The sequence below is a fragment of the Silurus meridionalis genome, chromosome 6, assembly GCF_014805685.1.
Source record: "Silurus meridionalis isolate SWU-2019-XX chromosome 6, ASM1480568v1, whole genome shotgun sequence".
NCBI classification, from domain to species: Eukaryota; Metazoa; Chordata; class Actinopteri; order Siluriformes; family Siluridae; genus Silurus; species Silurus meridionalis.
Genome location: NC_060889.1, coordinates 14,329,462 through 14,350,364, shown reverse-complemented (window position 1 = coordinate 14,350,364; position 20,903 = coordinate 14,329,462). Strand labels below are relative to the sequence as shown.

The 20,903-nt window shown below is 34.5% G+C and overlaps 1 protein-coding gene across 4 annotated transcripts; it reads left to right on the top strand.

Annotated features, from left to right (window-relative positions):
- Nucleotides 1–1,732: 1,732 nt before the first annotated feature.
- On the top strand, nt 1,733–18,992 carry LOC124387925 (transmembrane protein 272-like). Of its 4 annotated transcripts, XR_006926284.1 has the most exons (8): nt 11,046–11,294; nt 12,639–12,709; nt 13,863–13,913; nt 14,061–14,252; nt 14,619–16,211; nt 16,305–16,355; nt 16,567–16,758; nt 17,007–18,992. XR_006926284.1 is itself a non-coding variant. In XM_046852535.1 (5 exons), the coding sequence occupies exons 2-5, from the start codon at nt 3,441–3,443 to the stop codon at nt 5,501–5,503; spliced, it is 531 nt and encodes a 176-aa protein (XP_046708491.1). In that variant the 5' UTR covers nt 1,733–1,858; nt 3,342–3,440; the 3' UTR covers nt 5,504–6,507. The 4 variants fall into 4 exon arrangements, 3 of the variants coding, with proteins under 3 accessions (XP_046708491.1, XP_046708492.1, XP_046708490.1); XM_046852535.1 differs by lacking the exons at nt 11,046–11,294; nt 12,639–12,709; nt 13,863–13,913; ... (3 more) ...; nt 16,567–16,758; nt 17,007–18,992 and adding exons at nt 1,733–1,858; nt 3,342–3,510; nt 3,752–3,802; nt 4,285–4,479; nt 5,289–6,507; XM_046852536.1 differs by lacking the exons at nt 11,046–11,294; nt 12,639–12,709; nt 13,863–13,913; ... (3 more) ...; nt 16,567–16,758; nt 17,007–18,992 and adding exons at nt 1,742–1,858; nt 3,421–3,510; nt 3,752–3,802; nt 4,285–4,479; nt 5,289–6,507.
- Nucleotides 18,993–20,903: the final 1,911 nt, after the last annotated feature.

Here is a 20,903-nt window from a genome sequence, read left to right as displayed (position 1 = left end):
TAACTACTACCAATCCAAATTACGGCTAGAAACAGTCAATTTGAAAAATCTCAAGAAATGTAATTGTATTCCTAAGTGCAGTATCCAAAATCAACAAATGCTTGGATGGAACAGGCTCTCATTTGGATAGTCCCAGAAAAGGAAGATCAAGAGCAACCTTTGCTGCACAGGTTAAATTTATTAGAATTATCAGCCTCAGAAACTGCTGATTTACATAAATCCTTCTCAGAGTTAATATAGCAGACATATTTCAACATCTATTGTTCAAAGCAGACTTGCAGAAAGAGAAACCATTACTTCAATAGAACAAAAAGCAGAAGAGACTTGCTTATAAATTGACTAAACCTTTGGTCTCATGAGTTTAAAGTAAAGATTTTTCATTCTAACTGCTGTGTCTTGTAATATTTACAAAGGGGCAATGAACGTTTCCTGTATGTGTTTTTCCCATTGTGCACTATGGAGGAGGAGGTGTGGTGTTGGTGGTGGTGGGGGGGTGCTTTGCTGGTTACACTGTTGTGATTTAGTCAAAATTGTGGGCACACTTATCCAGCCGTGAAATACTATCCCATCTATTTACACTTATTGGGACCATAATTTGTTTTGACCACAGATACATAGTTTGGAAGTCTTTATTAATGTATTCATGTATATTGTTAAAAATAATACAAATAAAGAAAAGCCACTGAAAGAGAAAGTGTATATTTATATAAAATCAGTGTCAGGCCCTACTGAATGGTTCTCTCAGTGTTTATGAAAAGCACAGAGGCAACTTGAGGGATGCAAACTGCAGGCTTTAACCGTTTAAATGTAAAGTGGCACAGCTTTGAAGGTAGTGATCTCTAGAATGCTAATAGATTTACACAAATGAGCAGTAATCTGTTATCTACTGATAGATACCATAATTAACGATACTATGACCCTATGATTATACATAGATAACATTGTTTTATTGGACTTTACTTAGTTTTGTTCGCAAGGATTGTGCTTTAAAGGACATTCACTAAATTCTAATTTTGCTTCTTTCCTAATGTTATGATGTAGCAGTATTGGAATAGGTTGTAACTGTGATCTCAGTGTATTTGACATCAATTTATGAAGTCAGTAAAATTATAACGGAGGTTGAAATGACCTCTATTTTAAGTAAATGATGAAAGACAAATGTTGGAATGTTTTTCTAAAACAAGCTCCAAAACAAACAAGTGTTAGAGTTACAGGTGCTAAAACAAAATATGTTCCAGTCATCACCGGTTTCACCAAGAATTTAATACACTGTAGATGTTGGGGGGTGTTAGGTCTTATCTGGAAATGGCTTGTGTTTGGGTACTGGTTTTCACTTCAAACACTTTACAGTCATAAGCATTAACCATCCTTACACTGCTGAGAGAAAAGATAAAAAACTTGGAAAACTAGCCTGGCCTTTTGATAAGATTGGACACTTCTGCTCTTGATAAATTTAGGACAGTGAGATGACACAGATGGAGGACAAAACAAACTTTCTAATGCAACACAAATATTGCTCGAATGCTTGCATATATTGCTTCTATAGGCATGAGTTTAAAACACAATTTAAAACTAACCAGAACCAAAGACAAAATATGTGATTTTCTACTTTAAAAATATTCACTTTTTGTGTAAAATTATATATGTGCATATGACTGACTCTGTATTCAAAACGCATGAAAATTGCACAGTTGTTCAAGCTGAAACAAAGGTGTGGTTTGGTAGAAGGCAGAATAGTTGTTATTGGCGTGAGGGTTACCTGACATGCTGCACCCTAGACATGCATGTGAGTTATTTTAAGCGTCTCAACTACTGAACAGGACTGCCTCACAGAAATCAGAGAAAGGATCCGAAGCTAGTGGGTGATTTTATTTTCTTTACTTCTGTTTTCTGCATTAAACTGAGCTGTAAATCAGTGTTTATAAAAGTGGTTTCTGTAGTGTTAAATGTTGCTCAATCTTATTTAATGCTGAGCTTGTTTAATGAATACAAACTTTTTTAGATTTTAATGGCTATTTGTGTTATTTTATGTGTTTGTTAATTGTCATTGTAATCATGGGCATCTTGCTTTTGCTTTTGACCATGGTTGGAAAGAAAAAAGGGGAATGAGTAACTGTATGCGACTGCCACTGGTGTGTGTTATGTGTGTTGAAAACGAATGTGGATATAGAACCTGTCATATTTGGAATGCTTTATTATAAAATACATATAATATCTCAAACATCAAGCTTAAAAGACTTTATAATAAGGCCTTAAAATACACTTTTAATACAATCTGAAATAGAAGATTTATATGATTCTGTTCAGCACATTTTAGATTTCAATTTGGGCTTTTTCGCCATTCATATAGCTTGTACAAACTAAAATAAAATTTTGTGTTCCTAGGACCATAGTGTAACACATAATATGATGGTACAAAACAATAAATAAAATAAATAAATACACAGGAAAATGCATTCCGAATAGAGAGGACAACATTACAGTGTTAGGGGTAAACTAATGAATGTGGTAGCAGTCTTATAAATGTCAACATTCTAAAGTGAATGGCATTATGATGTCCAGTTGTATAGTGATAGACATACATTGGAAGCCATCGGGAGGTTGTAATTAATCCAGGGGTGTTGGAAAGCAGCAGGGTGTTGAGTATATTAATTCCAACCTCGTTACAACTAGGGCTGCAACTAATGACTGTTTTGAAAATCAATTAGTCGGCCTATTATTATTAGTTTTTCCAATTAATTGATTAATCTGATAATTAAACGTTTTTTAAATAAATGTTTTGCTTACTAAATGCTGCAGGTTGTGCAGGTTGTGCAGCAGCTGTGTTATATTACCGTCACGCTAACCCAAATAAGCCCAAATAATCAATAACAGCATTAGTTGACAACGAATTTCATTATTGATTATTATATATTTTATCAAATAGTTGTTGCAGCTCTAGTTACAAGTAATATACTAGATACACCAAAGTTTGTGAACACTTCATGACAGCCATATCTGGCCTTCTCAGAATTGTTGCCAGAACATTAGAAGCTCACAGTTGTCTGCATGCTACAGAATAAACATTTGCCTTAAATGGAACTAAGAGGCCCAAATATTATCCAGCATTTAGACCCTGTGCACAAAGCAGGAAAACATGATTTGCATGTTACATCTGAATGTATAGAGTCAAAATCTTTAGGTGAAAAGAAAAGTCTTTCTGATCTTTCTGAGTTTTTTGGTCATAGCCTAAAAAGGTGGTGGAAACATTTGGTTCATATCAAGAAGTAAAGGAAATATTGAGCTTGACTCGAAACAGAACAGTATTTTACTTACCCAGACATTTATTTTATTTTATCTAGTTATATAACTGAAGAACATCCAGTGCAGTGGGTTACATGAACTTGAGGATTACATGTGGATTTGTTTTGGTGTGCATAGTTTAAAGAATACAAAGCATCATGGCAACATCAGAAGCAAATTCATGGAGTCCCCTAAAAGTGTCGGCAACATTTAACCCCGTCTGTATATGTGAGTAGATTTCATTTTATGTTTGAGGTCTTTATTTCTTTGTAGAAATACCATAGGTTATTACAGCCTAGCTAATATTTCATGAATAAAGAATATCCATAAATGCTGAACTATTGTATGTATTTTGCACTGTCTACATAAAATAGGTTTGACCCACAGTAAAAGCACAATACAGGAACATTGACAATAATTTAACATTAATTAACAATAAATTTTACTTTTGTTATTTTTATAATAACAGTGCTCTCCAAATTACTGCTGGTTGGTTTACCTATTGCTCAGATCTCCATAGGTAAGCATCTGCCCTCACAACAATTTTCACCTTAGAAGGAATGTATGTATACATTTCATGTGGGAGAATGAAAACGTGTGAATTGAAATGTGAATTGACCTTTTTACTTTATTTTTATAATGCTGTGTTTTTAACTCAAATAACAACTTCACGTTTCAAGAATATTTTAAATGAATTAAAATGTTAAATATAAGCTTTATTGATACAAGCAATACTGTTTGCAGAACCTTAATCTTGTCCAAATCTAGTACAGTTGTAAAACTTTAACAGTTCTTTGTTTCCCAGAGACGCACCCTCTGAAACTCGGCAAATTAGCATATGCCTGTAACATTCAACTGTCATTTGGCATGGATAATTTCACAAGAGAAAAACTGCGAACAGTTGTTGCCCTGTCTTTAAAAGTCATGTAGAAAGCATAAAATGACTGGAAATATATTAAATTGTGACATTATTTCACATCAATCTTGAATCCATCCCCTCAGGTACAATCTATCTAAAGGAGTGCACGCAACAGAACTACATCCCTGTGTATGTGCTGGTGTCTGGAGTGTTTAGCTTGTGCCTGACCCTGCTTTCCTGCCTACCCTTTTCTCAGAAAGATAGTCCAGGTCTGAATTTCCTCTGCTCCATCTGGAACAGCTTGGTGTCAGGCTTCATACTTTGCTGGTTCATTGCTGGTGAGAAAAATCGATTTAAAGAAATCCAAAGAAATATGAAAGAATTGAGAGACAGTTAGAGGATACACACTCATAAATAATAATGGGATGGTTTTGCTTGTTTTGTTGAATCAACCATCTAGCAAAAGAACAGGGGTTTTTGCTACCACTGTTGGCTTTCTCTTCCTTACCTAGCGATGTGGATAACAGCCAGCCCTACTGTCAAATATGCTATTAGATTCTTTTTGGCAGCCAAAGAATTGTGAGGATGTCATCCTCACTAATGTTAATAGCCTAATTATCAGCAGTTCCACACAAATAATATTAGTTAGCATGGCTAGTAGCATGCCATAGACAAGACCTCATTTCATGTTCTTGATAAATAGGGATGCTCCCTATAGTGTATAATAAAATATATAAGTACATATTATTGTGTGCTACAAACAAAAATACTAAATATGTGACTGACGTGGGCATATATATATATATATATATATATATTGATAATACTATAAAGATTTAAAAGGCTTCAATTAAAATGGAAGTGATGTCTTTTCTGTTGTAAATTTTAATAACATGAATAGATTACACAAATGTATTTGACCTGTCATTAAATGCTGTCATCAAATCTCCAGCATTTTCCAAAACAAAATTACAGCTATGTTGTGAATGCTAGTAAAAAAACAAAAACTCACTAAAACACATTAATAAAGTCTTGTATAGTTGTATATCTTGTATATACTTAGATAACTATGGGAAACAATGTATAGCTTTTTAGAAGGTTGAATTGCTTTTGAACTTGTCATATTACTTTGTCCACTGTCTTACAGGCAGTGTGTGGATCTACTCAATCTACCCCGCCAACTACAACTCAACTGTGGTGCACATACCGTACTGCAATAAGACACTTTACTTGTTTGCCTTTTGGACCACCACACTGGCATACATCATGCTAGCATTGGTCTTCGTGGGCGGTTTCTTTTTTCTCATATGCATGTGTGCATGCCAAGCAAAATTACAGTCTCAAGCCACTACCCAAGCCTGATGATAAGGCAATGGAGATAACACTGTCCCTGTGTAAATTGGTGATATTTGATATTTAAAGATTAAAATAGATTTATAAACACTGCAACGATATTTGTAGATGCAATTCGAGAGCAAGGGTTTGAATAACTAAAACATATATTTTATGGGGGCACCTCTTATTCACAGAAATATCACCCAACTACTATATTGACTAAATATGTTTTAAATACCCTGTGGTATTTCTGTTGTATTATCAGTGATTCTGCTTTTACCTTATATGGAATTTATAGATTAAACACAATCACAAACAGCTGCATTCCAACAAACCAAATGCTTTCCTTGTTTTAGCATTTGGTTCCCTTGTGGTAATTCCTTTTTCATTGTGGTGCATTTCATTTTGGCTAACAATGTCGGTGCTGTTCCTGAAACTTTAACATATTATTTTATGATTATATGACATTTGCCAACCGTTGCTTTTAGGTCCTATTTCTTTTGTAATGGTCTTTCCTCACTAGTCAACACATTGGCCTCTCCCCTGCCCCTGTCTGACCTCTTCCCTGAACCTCACACTACACTACTTCCTCCTTCAGTTCCCACCATTATATTCTTCTTTCAGTCCGGACTCTCCTCCTCTCCTCCATCCTACAGACCAAGATCCGCTGCTGTCTAACTACACATTCCCCTGCCAACATCTTGCAGTCTCCAATCTCCTTCAGGTTGCATCTCCTACATAGAACATATTCCACCTGTGTGCACCCTACTCCACTCTAATAGGTCACCCTATGATCCTCCTTCTTCTTACAATAGGTATTTACCACTGTCATTTCCATCCTTATAGCAAAATCTATTACCATCTGCCCTTCCACATTTCTTTCCTTAAAGCCATAACTACCATCAGCTACTTTTTACTTAAGTACATGTCAGAGCACAAACATTTTTACTTTAACTTGAAGGAAAAAGTGTAGTCAGTACTTCACCTTTTACCCAAGTATTTTAAAACATGAGTATCTGTACTTAAGTGAAGGCTGTGTGTACTTTTGCAACCGCTGCTTTCCTACACTTCTCCTTTTCCTGCTGTCTCTGTAGACAGCTTTCTCCTCTCCTTCTCCTCCTTTGGCCGAAAGTAGCCAAATTTCCACCACTACCCTGTTGGCTAACAATACGTGTGGCGGTCATTGGTAAACCGGGTTTCAACCTATCCGGTATGGACTTCTGGTTCCTGATCCGTAAATTTGATTTGGCACATGTTTTGTGCTGGATGCCCTTTCTAACGCAGCCCTCCCTATTTATCCAGGCTTGGGACCGGCACTAAGAGTGCACGTGCTTGTAGCAAATAATTTTCCACCAAATAAATGATTTTGCAATTATGGTTTTCAGGCAAAATTTGGAATAACAAGCCTAAATTTTCCCTTTTTTTTTTTTTTTTTTTTGCTAGTGACTGATTTTCTCTGTACATATATGGGTGGACATAATTGTATGGATGGGACTGTGAATCTGTCTTCGAGGCCCTCTAGTGGCTAGGTGCAGCACATTTGCAATAATACTTGTGTCACTCAAGGTCAATGAAACACAATTTCGCTTTTCTCTCTCACACATCTATAAACTGTACAAAGATCCGAATTGATCATACTTTTAATAAATGAAGTGAAATATTTTATAATGCTAGCACTATTGTAAAAATCTATGATCAATAACTATAGTCCTTACTTTGTGTGCCCAATTTGTGAAAAGTCGTTTTCGCTTCTAGCCTTTTCTGATTAATAAATGTTTAATAAAGTATTTATCTTAAGTTTTTCATCTCTGTTTTATTGAAGATTTTCATATGATTACACCACATGTATGCATATAATATTATACATTTTATTTAAATGAATATTGTTTAGAGTAAATAAAAAAGAGTAACAAATCCACCAGCAAATAGTGCAAACAAGAATATTTTCCTCTTTTAAATATCTTTAGCAAAAAAAAAAAAAGTATGCTATTGATGGCACAATTTTTGCACATCTATATTTTCTGAAGTCTATTCTAATAAAGAAATCATTTTGAATAAATTGTGAATCTTCTTCTCTCGGCTGCTCCTATTAGGGGTCGCCAAAGTGGATCATCCGTTTTCATACCCCCCTGTCCTCTACATCTGCCTCTTTAAAACCAACTCCCTGCATGTCTTCCTTTACCACATTTATAAACCTCCTCCTTGGCCTTCCTCTTTTCCTCCTTCCTGGCAGCTCCCTCCTCTGCATTCTTGAATAAATTGTGGCTAAAGTGCGTTAATAATCAGATCCATAATGTAAGAACAGAAAACAAGATTAAAAAATATTGCAGATGGTACAACTACAGACTATATTTAATAGATAATATATAGTATATGTATATGTGCTAATGTGAGGCAAAGAGGAGTGCAGTTCACATCCCAAAGCCGAGGTCTCCCATTTTAGCAATTGCCTTTATAGACTTTGCTATTAGCACAAGTTCCAGTAAATGGAAATATTAATTCTACAACAGTAGTGTTCTTCCTGTTTTGTGGCAAAAGTATCCACATACTTTTGGCCAAATAGTGTATTTCATTACTACAGTACTTATAAAAACTGCCACAATCACATGAGATGCCCCTAGTGTTTTGTAGCTGGAATTACAGCAGAACAGTGCAATTCTACTGAATAAATCCCAAATGCAGCAGTTTGTTCATTTCTAAATTAAAAGGCTGTAATAGCCTCAGAAGCCAACATCTTATTACTGTCTTTTTATTTTCTCTTTAGTAAACAGGTACTTCCTGTTCTAATATTTGTTAATGTACTTACAATAATGTTTGCACTGCAGTTTTAATCTTTCAAGGTTGCCATGTCGATGTCCACTTTAATATTTACAGGAGAGCATGATGTGTGGTGGGGATTGGGGACAGATCATTTACAACACTGTTTCAAAATACACCATATCTAAATATAATGATATTTCAATAGAATTGTATTAAGTGATGAATTAAGAAATGTGTATTCTTGCATTATTATACCTGCACTAGAAATACACTTCACTAATCCTGGCTTTATAGCAGTGGCAAGATGAAAGTTTTACCTCAGTGTAGGACACATTAAAATCAAATTATAATTTGCAAAAATGCCTACTTTTTGCATTGGATGTGGCCATTTTGCAAAAAAGCATGGATAAATGAAGTGTCATAGCAAATGGTCTGAATACCAATGCCAATGTGATATTTCAGTATTTTCTAATAAATAAATAAAAAAAAAAAAATAAATGTATTTTAAATACATCTGCATAGTTATCACAAATCTGTTATGGTTAAACATAAATGGGGAGCTGATGTGAAAAAAACAAGGCATTTTAGCATAAAGCAATATTATTTAATGATACTTTATTTATTCTTATTATCCTGTTCAGTATTTCAAATATTCAATCTTTCGTCATTTTCATGGCAAAACTGGTGTAAAACCAAAGACAAATAAAGAAAAAGATCAGATTTTGACTCACAGCAAAACGCAGCAAAAATCTTTTTGTCTCAACCACTGCAACACCAAGCAGCATACCATTTATACCTTCATTTTCATACTCCCTGTTTTAGACTTTGTGGACAAAGCAGTTTTTCCTTCTCCTTTGCTGCTTGATTAGCCTATAATTCTGCCAATCATTTGCCTTGCAAATAATCAGTGCAGCTGATCAGCTAATGTGCATAATTTATTTTCTGTTGGGAAGATTCCAGTTGGGGTAAAAAAGATTCCATAAAAAATAACAGGTTTTGCATGAAATGGTGTAAATATATTTTCCATGAATTCACACCAGGGATGTCAAATAAAAGATTGACTTGAGCTTTTAAATGCACATATCATACTCTGGCTGAGATTGAATTTGTCTAGCTAATGTTAGTCCTTTATGTCCTTATCTTATAGACATAAGAAGTCTTTCAGGGGTAGATCAAAATCAGGATAATGTAAATAGCATTCAACACCTTGCGCCTACAAACATGGCCACCACTTACTGCAATTCTCAGCACTCACATCACTCTTACTTTCACAGTCACCTGATTAGTAATTACACATACCTGATCTTAATCATCCCACACTATATAAACACACACAACTACAACACCAGTACAAAGTAATGCTTGGTGCACTTTTGCCTGCCTTACCAAGCCTTTGTTTATTGTTCATGCATTTGGGATTGCCCTGTTCATGTTGTTTGTGGATCACCTAAATTCCTTCCTGACTCAGAATTTACTTAATGTTCTAAATTGCTTTAATAAATCTTAGATGCATCTGCAAGCATCTCTGCCACCTGACATTTGCAAAATAAAACATTTCAGTCTCTTAATATTTTTGCAAATCTAAATACAGGAGACATTAATTTGTGTTATATGCTTCATGACATACATATACAACAATGCACTAATGTGGTCATAGCAATATGATAAATAGGGTATGAGGTCCATATGTACAGGGGTGAGGGTGAATAATGTACAGAAGATGCAGTAGGCAATAATATATAGTATATATAGAAATGTACAATATACTGTGCAAAGAATGTACATAGATAGACATGTCAGAAGATAACATGCTCAAATAACATGATTTAGATGTATGAATGTACGTATGATACAGTACATATAGAATAAATATGGGTGCACTATACAGTAGTGCCGTGATAAACGTGAGTTATGGATGGTGCAAAAATGCCTAGTGGATAAAGCGTGCAAAATACACAGAAGGTGATAATGCAGTAGCATATTTTAAACATTGTATGATTATCAGCTGTTCAGTGCAGTAACAGCCACAGGAAAAAAGTTATCCTTCAGTCTGTTTTCGTGAGCTCTGAGGCACTTGTAGTGTCTGCCCGATGTGAGAAGGGTGAATAGTCCATGGTTGGAATGAGAGGTATCTTTGCTACCACCCTTTGCAGACAGTGTTTGTTGTAAATGTTCTCCAAAGTGGGAAGCTTAGTGTCGATGGTTTGTCGGGCGGTTTTCATAACCCTCTGTAGAGCTTTACGGTCCAAAGCAATGCAGCTGCTGTACCACACTGAGAGGCAGTTTGTGAGGATGCTCGCAATAGTATAGTGGCAAAAAGTTCTCCAGTATCCTGTAGCACAGACGGGACTTTTTAAGTCTCCATAAAATACTGGTGCTGTTGTGCCTTTCTGATCAGGACAGAAGAGTTCAGAGACCAGGTGAGATGTGGACTTCAAGGAACTTCAAGCTGGGTGCATGCTCGACAGAAGCTCTGTTGATGTGAATGGGTGCTTGAGTCTGATTGCCAGCTCATAACCATTAATGAAACATTGAATTATATATGCTATCTAGCAAATATTTTCTAATCATACCTCATTTAAAACAGGTAATAATGGATTGTAAAGTGTATGAAGCTGTGATTTTATGTGACTTCATGAAGAGTAACCTTGTTGGACAGCTGAATCTTTAATAGCACGTTTTGCTATGTTATGGTCCACAAGTTTGAACTGAAAAAAGCTAAAAAGATTAAGAGAAACTTAGCAGACCAGTCAGAAGCTGCTTTACTATTACAAACCATTGTAGACCTGATAAATATAGTACTTATTTGTAGGCTTTGAAACTGGGTTACTTAAAAAAAACCATACGTTCATTTCCTGATTCGTGTCACTGATGCTGCCTTGCAGCCTTTTAAATAACCGGTTGACTAAGTTTAAAACAAGTCCACCTTGGAACTCCTCCTAGTGCAAATAAAAACCAAAACAATACTCTTAAACAAAGCATAATACATCGAGCAACAGCAATAAACAGATACAGAAAAGACACAAATAATACAAACTGGATGAAAAGCATATGCATGGTGAGTAAGAATTATCTGTATAGTTTTTTTGGATGACAGTGGTGTCATTTAAAAAAGGTTCAAAGTTCATGTATACATGTTTGAGAAAATACTGTATGATGTCTGTATGAGGGTGTTCACCCAAAATAGGGCAAGATTAGTTCGTTACTTTATTTAATGTTATTACACTGTATTGTTTCCATTCTGTCTGTAAATTGTCACTGTAGTAAGTAGTTTCAAACCAACCCCAACCTTTTCAGAGCAAAACTGATGTTTTCCTAAAGGGGAAGAGCAAAGGGAAAAGGAGATGAGAATAAAAATTCTGTCTTAGCCACTGCAACAGTTTTAGCAACATACCATTCACACCTTCATTTTTACCCTCCCTGTGTTTTACTTCTTTACTATGTGGATGAAGCAGTTTTTCACCCTCTCGAGCTACTTAACAAAGCTATAATTTTCAGGAAGAAACATTGATCATACAAATATAACACTAGAGATTAAATAGTTACTTTTCATTAATCCGCAGTCTGAGCTGTCAGACTCTTTGATTGCACATGTTATACTCTGGCTGAGGAATGTTTATGTCACTCAAGTTTAGCTAGCTATCATTAGCCCTTCGCTTCAGTGAGTGTCAAGTCATTACATACTTAGAAAATTCTCCTCTGAATCAATAATTAGTCATGTCAGTGCTCCAGATCTTACAAACATGTCTCAGCACTAACAAAATCCCAGGACTTCCCATCAGACATATGCTTACAGACAACAAGTATATTTACTACAAGACCCGCAATCTACAAAAATGTACATACTTGCAGTTTAAAATACTTCATACTCGGGTTTTTGCAACTCTGTGCCTTTGATGTTATGTCATGTTACATACTGTAATCCCCCTCCCTGGTGATGCCGTCTATTTTCTGAAGTGGCTCTGCTCCTTTTCCAGTAAAACACCCCCACAACATGGTGCTGCCACCCACATGCTTTACGGTATTCATTCCTGAGCTCTATGTATGGTTGCAGGTGATCACCTGCAAACTCCAACTTGGCATTTGTATGGCTGGTTTAGATGAGTTTTTTGGTAGTGGAGGTATTGGAGGGCATAATAGTGGATGTACATATTTTGGTACACCTTATGTTTCCAACTATTTTAGAATTTATTTGTCTGTTGAACATTTTTGTCCAAAGGTTGTTCACGGTTGTAGTTAATTTGTCTCTGTTTTCTTTTTCTTTCGCATAAAGCTGGTTGTAAATCTGCTTGATGTACACAATATTTGCTCACAATATTTAAGACTAGAAAGAACTCATCCTTTCTAAAGCTGCTGGATAATGAATGTTAATGAATTATTTTTCTGTTTTTTTTTTGCATAGAAAACTTGAACTTCGAAACCAAATGGCATTTGTCTCTGGTACTATTTTTGTCTGTAGCTCCATCTTCACAGGTATATGCTAAATCTTTTAACAATTTAATTTCAATTAAAATTTAGATCTACATCTTTAACCTTGATAGATTTTCATATAGTTTTAAAAGTGAACGCATTGTTCTGTGAAATGCACAAACTGGCATTTTTGTATATATAGTATTATGAAATTAAAAAAAGTATTCTTCTTTACATTTTAGTGACAAGGCAGACCATGTGCTAAATAACAAATAACAGTTGCTACCACAATATATTTATATTTTATTTGATGTTTAACACTGCCTGGTTTGCTTTGCCAAAATAACAGAATTTTTTTTTTTTACAATTTTAATGAGAGGTTTATACACTATAGTAAAAAGAAATTTGTTTAAAATAACATTTGTTATGTAGTAAATGTGATTATCAATAATAGTAAAGTTCTGTCATTTCTTTATCACTCTAAATAACAAATCTTACAGCTATTTTATAATTCTATAAAATAATTACATACCATGACAGATTCTAAAATTATTGTTACTTGTTGATTGTAGATTTCTAGTTACAACATGTATTGAAAAGGAATAATTTGAGTATGTAATCTCTAACTCCCCTCACAAACCCATGTCTACCAGCAAAATCATGTCTATTTTCGTTTCCACATTAAATGTCAACGCCATTATGCAAGGTGAAACAAACTCATATCAGAAAACCTTATCACATTGTGGTTGTAATTCTCAAGGTTTTCAATTAAGAACTAGAATTTTGTAATGTTTGTATGAATAATATTCTCCCTCATGGGAGCTTGGTGGTGTAATGATTATGTCCTGATGAGAAGATGTGAAACACTTAGCCAAACAGACTCTCACTGAAATATTTTAAAGTTTGAACTACTACAGCCTTTTTAATCCTTAGCTGGACCTTTGAAATTATTTCTTTTTTGAATAAAATGATTAAATAAAGGGAGAAGCAAATCAAATTCATTAAACTAACTGTAAACTTTATTTTCTCTGGCTGTGAAATTTTACTTGCCTGTGACTAATTGCTGTACTTTACTGTCTGTGTTTCCTCACACATGAGTTGTCCTATGACTTTATAAGTCATTATAAGAGTATATGTGTACTATATAAATGAACAAGTCCCTTTATAAACTATAGGACAATTTTTTTTACTAATACTCCTCTGCAATATCTTTCAGGAAGAATCGGAATTCTTCTGAGTCTTTTACCGACTGTTATCACTGGACTTGGTGAGGAAATGTAACCATAGCTCATGTTAAAATCTTTTCATTAAAATAACAACTTAAATCACCACAGAACCCAATTCATTTCATATAGATGTTATTAGATTTTTCTTGAATGGTTGTTGGCCTTTCTTGCTACATCTTCCCTTAAAGGAGCAAGGCACATTCATGATTGCCCAAAGCAGCCCATGATTCCTGTCTACCTGCTAGTAGGAGGAATAGTATGTCTAATTCTCCAGATCCTGCCCTATCTTCATTGCTTCCAACCAAATGGACAACCAATTCTGCTGTGCAAGATTTTTAAAATGCTGCTCCTTGTTTTTTGTCCAATCTGGCTCTTGACAGGTAAGACTGAAAGTGAGCCAGGAATTACAGACAAATTTAAAGAAAAATAAAGTACACTGGGAATCATAGGGTCAGATAAGCATCAGCAACCTAATAAAATGTGCAGTGGAGGCAGTATAGGTTAGTCCAAAAGTGAAAGTCTGGCAGATAGTAAGCACCAATGTTGCAAATACCCAGTTATAAACCAATTAGTAAGGTACATAATTTGCTGACAATACTGGAGACATGATTGTCTCTGTATAAAAAATTGTAGATTATTTGAATTAAAAATATAGAGTGAATTAAAACAAAAGTTTATGTATGTTTTTTTTACAGAATTCAATAATGTATATGCTTATAAGTAAACTGATGCCTTTCTTTTATTAGGTACTATTTTCATATACATGGCATATGAACCAAAATATGAGTTCCACCTCTCTGCTGACTACTGTGAGAAGACTGTCTACAAGCTTGCTTTCTGGATCACAAATGCCATAAATGTTGCAGTTGTGATATGGATTCTCGGACTCTGTTGCAGCTGCCTTCAGATATTATGGAAAAAACGAACTCAGAAGTGTCACATAATAACAGTTTCCTAAATTTGTGGTGAATTAAGAAATTTCACATGTAAATGTTTAAATAGTTATATGTATGTATTTGAAAATACATTACAGAATGTGAGCCAGAAGGACAATACAGACAATAGTACTACAACCCATACTAGGGTTTGAAGAAATTTAAGAAGTTTGCTCATTCTGTGCAACTGTAGGTCACAAGTTGATATATGGTGTTTAATGTGTAACATTGGTTGTAGTACTTTGACCTTAGGGAATCTAGGCATATGATCTATCCACTTCATCATTTGGTATATTTCTGTCAATTGCTGATTGATGATATCAGTTATTATTATTATTTTTTAATTTTATGTCTGTGGTGATCGTTCAAAATTGCTTCTTTAAGTGTAGTTGCATTAATGCCTATCTGAATCAAGTAAGTGGTACGTGCATCTGTTTAACCTGTCATTTTAAAAGACTTTGTTTATTGTGGAACATTATGTAATATGTTCAATAGATGACAAAGATGTTGCTCGCTATAAAAATTACTACATCACTTTATCAGTATGCAAAAATCTCCTGCGGTCTCATGAACTATTATAATTTTTTAGACTCAGAAGTCGCTGAAAGTGTTAAAAGTTAATAGTGAAAGTCTAAGCAAAATATGGTTCCTCTTTCCATTAACTGTTTTGACTTGCAGAATAATAGAACATACTGTTGCTGTGGTGCAGACTATAGCAAAAAAAAGCATATACACAGTTGCTCATCTAATATATTTCCATATATAGTTTTTCATAATGAAATAAAAAGTGACTTTTTCAACAGCATTAATTTAAAACAGCAAAAGAGAGAGAGAGACAAATTTCAGCCAGAGTGAAATATTAAGTATAGAAGTCAAGTCAAGTTTATTTCTATAGCGCTTTTCACAACAGACATTGTCTCAAAGCAGCTTTACAGAAATCAACAGTCAAGGTGAATGGTGTGCATTCAAGAGCAAAATATAACATGTACTATAATATATTTTGTACGCATAACATGTTCATATTGATCACGTGTATAAAAATTTAGAAATAAAGACTTTAAAAGGTTTTATCATCTGGAAATAACTCTAGGTTGCTACTGCAATCCTGCTACTTCTACTGCTATAAAAAATCGTTCGAAATATTCTGATATGTTGTAAGCACAGATTGCCCAACTACTACACTCAGGAAGAAAGATGAGCCAACATGTTTGAGCAAGATACAACAGTGCTACATAAAAGATTCACTTACAGGTTTTACACAGTAAACTTACAAAGTTCTTGATTGCTATATTATCTTATTCAAGATAATTATTTCCAATTATACATCCGTCCTACTGGACATTAGAATTTAATCGCTGAAGATGGAATCAAAAGAAATAAACACTGCTTACATATCATGCATTGGTAAGTGTTACGCTGCATCATTACATGGGGCTTGAGAGCAGTTAGGCTGTGTGCTACTTACTAATTATTTGTGTTGGTTGTTTTTCTTTTTAGTAATGCTGAATCTAATTGCTTGGATGCTTCTGGTAACAGCTGTGGGATTAGGTAAACAGCTGTTCAAAAATATTTAATTCTTAAATCCAAAATCCTCTCCTTCAAGTTCTTGAATGTTTAGTTAAATTAGAATTTCATAGGATTCACATTTATGCCATTGATTCAGACAGTATGTGTGGCTAAATGTAGCATTATGCTTTTAATATTACATTTTCTTAAATTACATGTGTCGTGACTGGATGCTCTCATGTGATTTCTTTAGGAGCCATTCATTACAATGAATGCCCCATTCAGCCCCACATTCCTATATATCTGATTGTTATTGGTGCGTGTGGGCTCATTTTATTGATGTTGGCCTACTGGATGAACACGCTGCGTGAAGGATTCTGGAAGCAGATCTGTATTCTATGTGTTCTATGCCTTAGCGTTTTCAGCATTATCTGGTTAATTACAGGTAAGAAATTGACTAAAAAGGGGAAATGATAGACGGTGGAAAAGAAAATGTTGGGGTGTAATGTTAAGAAGACACAGTTACTAGATCTTGGCATATTTGTTTATAATAATTCATGGGTGCAAACCCTGTACAGTTTTTGATGTAAGAAAATAAAAAGTACTGTACATTTAATAAAGTAATTGTTAATGTTAGATTTAAATTACTTGAACAGATGTTTTAATAACCAGTGGTCCTTAACTGCTTTTCAGGATCAGTCTGGATATACTCCATAAATCCTCCAAACTTCAATTCCTCGGCTGTGGAAGACTTCTGTCAGAAGTCTCTTTACATGTATGGCTTTTGGTTCAATATCCTGTGCTTTGTATGTGTGTTTATTTCGATTCCTTGCTGTCTATGTTATGTTCTTTATGAGTGTGTTAGCATATATGGCCGGTAAGTACAAATCTAACATTAAAGAAGAACAGTGTTTATATAAAGAAAAAAACAACAACACAGTTTTATGTGATATTTAAAAAAAAGTTATACCATCTGGAAATAATTCAATGTTATAGTTATGGTTATGGCTGGGAATGCTTAGAAATATTCTGGTATGCTGAAGATTGCCCAAATACTTCGGATCAGGATCAGTGAGGATTTACTCCATGAATCCTCCAAACTTCAATGCTTAGGTGTGGCACACTTCTGGGCCGGGTTGATGGTTATATTCGCTCACCCAAGCCAGCTACCCAAGTAGAGTATTTGCCCTCAGTCTTTGTGTAGCTACCGAAGTAGAGTTCTCTTTACCATACATACTGTACTGTATTCTTACTGTGACCACGTGTGTGCGTAAAGCAGTGTATTTTGCATACTGTTATACTGTTGTCAGCAAGTGTAGTGATTATTGTAATAGCGAATGTTTCCCATGAAGAAGAACCATCAATCGGAAGGCACTAAGAAGAAAAGATTTGTGATTAAAAGTGAGAGAAAAGAAAAAGATTCAAGTGACTCAAAAAATTTTACTGAATCAAAAAAGCCTAAATTAAGTGAAGCCAGTCATTCGGGTGAAAGTCTCTCTCCTCCTCATCTCTCTCATACCAGCCTCGACTTTTCTCAAAGGTACAGTAAACATCATGTGTATTTATTTTTATTTAAGATTAATATTGATACAGTATACAGTAATACAATAGCATCACTTATAAATGTATTATTATACTGAATTACTGTGTACTGTACTGTAGCACATTTCCGCAACAAACTATGCTCGTAAACATGTGGTTCATCATGTTTGGACTAGCATTTATATTTTGTAATATTTGTTCAAACATCTAGAAAGAAATAGATACACTACACACCTGTTTTATTTATAGGTTTCCTGTAATAAAACTAATTGATTCATTAAGCGCGTTGGACAATGACGTAATCTCTCTCCAGCCAATCATGAGTAGGACTCGAACATAACTTGTTAAGCTCTTATACATACATGAGTTTTGAGTTTATGGAGTTATGCAGGAAGGCTTGAGGTTTATTCCCAAGTTGTTATATTTAACGCTTCACATTTTGTTTATAAGCGATGGCTAGTAAGTACAAATTCAGCATTATAAAGAACATAATGTTTATTATACATGTACATGGCTCGGGCCTGAACATCCGTGGATACTCAATGTTTTAGTGATCATGTTAATTAAGCATGATCATTGTTTGCTCTTTCTGCAACACATGGTTTAGTTTTGCCAAAATGATTATATATTGCTGATAAAATTTAATGTGGTGTAGACTTTAGCTTCAATTCACTCTGGTGGGTTTTTACTATACAAGTCAGCTGTCAGTTACAACGGGCTGTGTCCTAAACTCTCAGTTACAGTAGGCTGTGTCTTTACTTCCAGTGGTATTTGTCCTATACCCCCAGTTACAATAGAACTCAGTAACTGCAACAACAACAAAAAAAAGCTTGTAATTTTACAGGACTGGAATAAATGCTATTTTGTTTTTTCCCCAAGAAAAACTATTGGATTGTTTTTGTTGTTAAAAGTATGCCCACTAGAAGGAGGCATTGTTTTAGGTAGGTTTACTCAAACTAACTACTCAAACCTGTTGGATTTTGGGCATGGGTAGAAATAGAGTATATAAAAGAGTAAAAAGTTTTGTTTATGTTGATTTGCGACAGATGATTTATGTAAATAAACATAAATTGTATACAATATTGTACCATACTGCCTATTCCATACAATATAATTCTTTACTTTGGTACTGATAGACAGTAAAATATATATATATATATATATATATATATATATATATATATATATATATATATATATATATATATATATATATATATATAAAACTTGGGGACCCTGTGGGGCATGTCGACAGGTGTTAACGAAGGTAACATAGTATTGTATAACTATCATTGTAGACTTTTTCTGCTGCTGCACATTTTATCTCATGCTGCTACACATTTAATTAAACTTAATATGTATATTTATTTAAATTGTCTTTTTTTTTTAATTTTTTATTATTTTACTTTAATCTTTAATCTTACTGGGAGCAACTGTCACCCAACAGTTTCCCTATGAGATCAATAAAGTATTCTGATTTTGATACATTTTGCTTGTGTGATTTCTGTCATTTAACTTTTTTTTTTTATTATTCTCTGGTCAAGCTGTCACATACTGTATTTATTCATCTCTTTTCCTTTTACTTTGGAACAGAATGGAACATTTATCTAACCAAGCTTGATGGGTCCTATAAGAAGACGAGTCTGGGAGATTTGCTTCGTTTAGCATTCAGCCCAGCTCAGCTGGCAAAAAACAGCCATTAAAACAAAACTTTTAAACAGTCTGTTGTGTTCTTCTTCCTCTTAACTGGAGGTGTAGATCAGAACTGCTTAAAAGTAGTGGGAGCAGGTGGTTTTTAGCTTTAATGCAAATGCACTAATAACCAATTAAGAGGTTTTGCTGGTACTAACAACTAGTGCAGCTAGAGATGCACCACAAGAGGGAGCAAGAGGGGGGGTTGTGAGAACAACACTGTATTGAACAACACTGAAATAAAATCTTTAAAAAAAGCACAACTCTACCAAATAAAATACATCAATACATATGAAAAAGCTATGTAGATTAGTCATTTAAGTGTTTAGCATCTTTCACAACCCCCTCTTAATTTGTGAAACTGAAATAAAGTGCTCAGTGAAGAGGAAGGAATATGTAGGATTGATCCATGTGCCCCTGGTGCCCCTCGGGGCTGTTTAAAATTCTCCTCTGCGACATGGAGAGGACAACATTCAGTTCTATCACCCGGGTAAAACACTGTTCTCTGTTTAAGACATGAGCGAGGAAAAAAGATGTATGGGGTATTAAAGAGTGTAAGAGAAAGAATGTTTAAAAAAAAAAAAACACACACACACAAACTAGACTTTGTTCCCATGAGATACTTAATAGAGCATGAAAATTCATTTACAATGACAGAAATAAGCAGAATTATCTGCAAAGCAGATAAGAGATAAGCCATGAGACAATAAAATGGCTGATGAAGCAATTTTCACAGTGGTGGAATAGCAGCTGAAAGCATAGGAGATAAGTAACTAGCAGTGAGAGTGCTTTGTTCTGGCTTAAGCAAATACAGGACGCAGCAGGACCTACAGTTCTCATCGCTTATATATACACAGACACACGCATGCACGCACACACGCACACACACACACACACACACACACACACACACACACACACACACACACACACAGCTTTACAAAGCTGGCTTTGTTATTTACACATTCTGAATTATATAATTGTATATCTTGACCTAGTACAAGTGTTTAGATTAATGTAACTTAATGTAATTGTATCTTTTCATAAATTGGAATGTCAGCTTTTTCTTCCAGATTCAAAATTCTTTTTATTTACTAGAGTTAATAATTTATAGCTGCCATTATTTTAAAGGGTCATAAAACCAGATCAAATAGGCCCCCTAGGGAAACAGGTGCTCTTAAATAATTTACTAAATATTTTGTTTTAATGCATGCTTGAGACCTTTAGACAATTCTCTGCTACTCTGCAACTTTCAAGTATCTGAACAACACGGCTGTAAAATACAATGCACTGCTTCAGATGTTTTGTTGTACATTCATTCGGACAAAACAATCCCTGACAAGTTCAAAAATCATG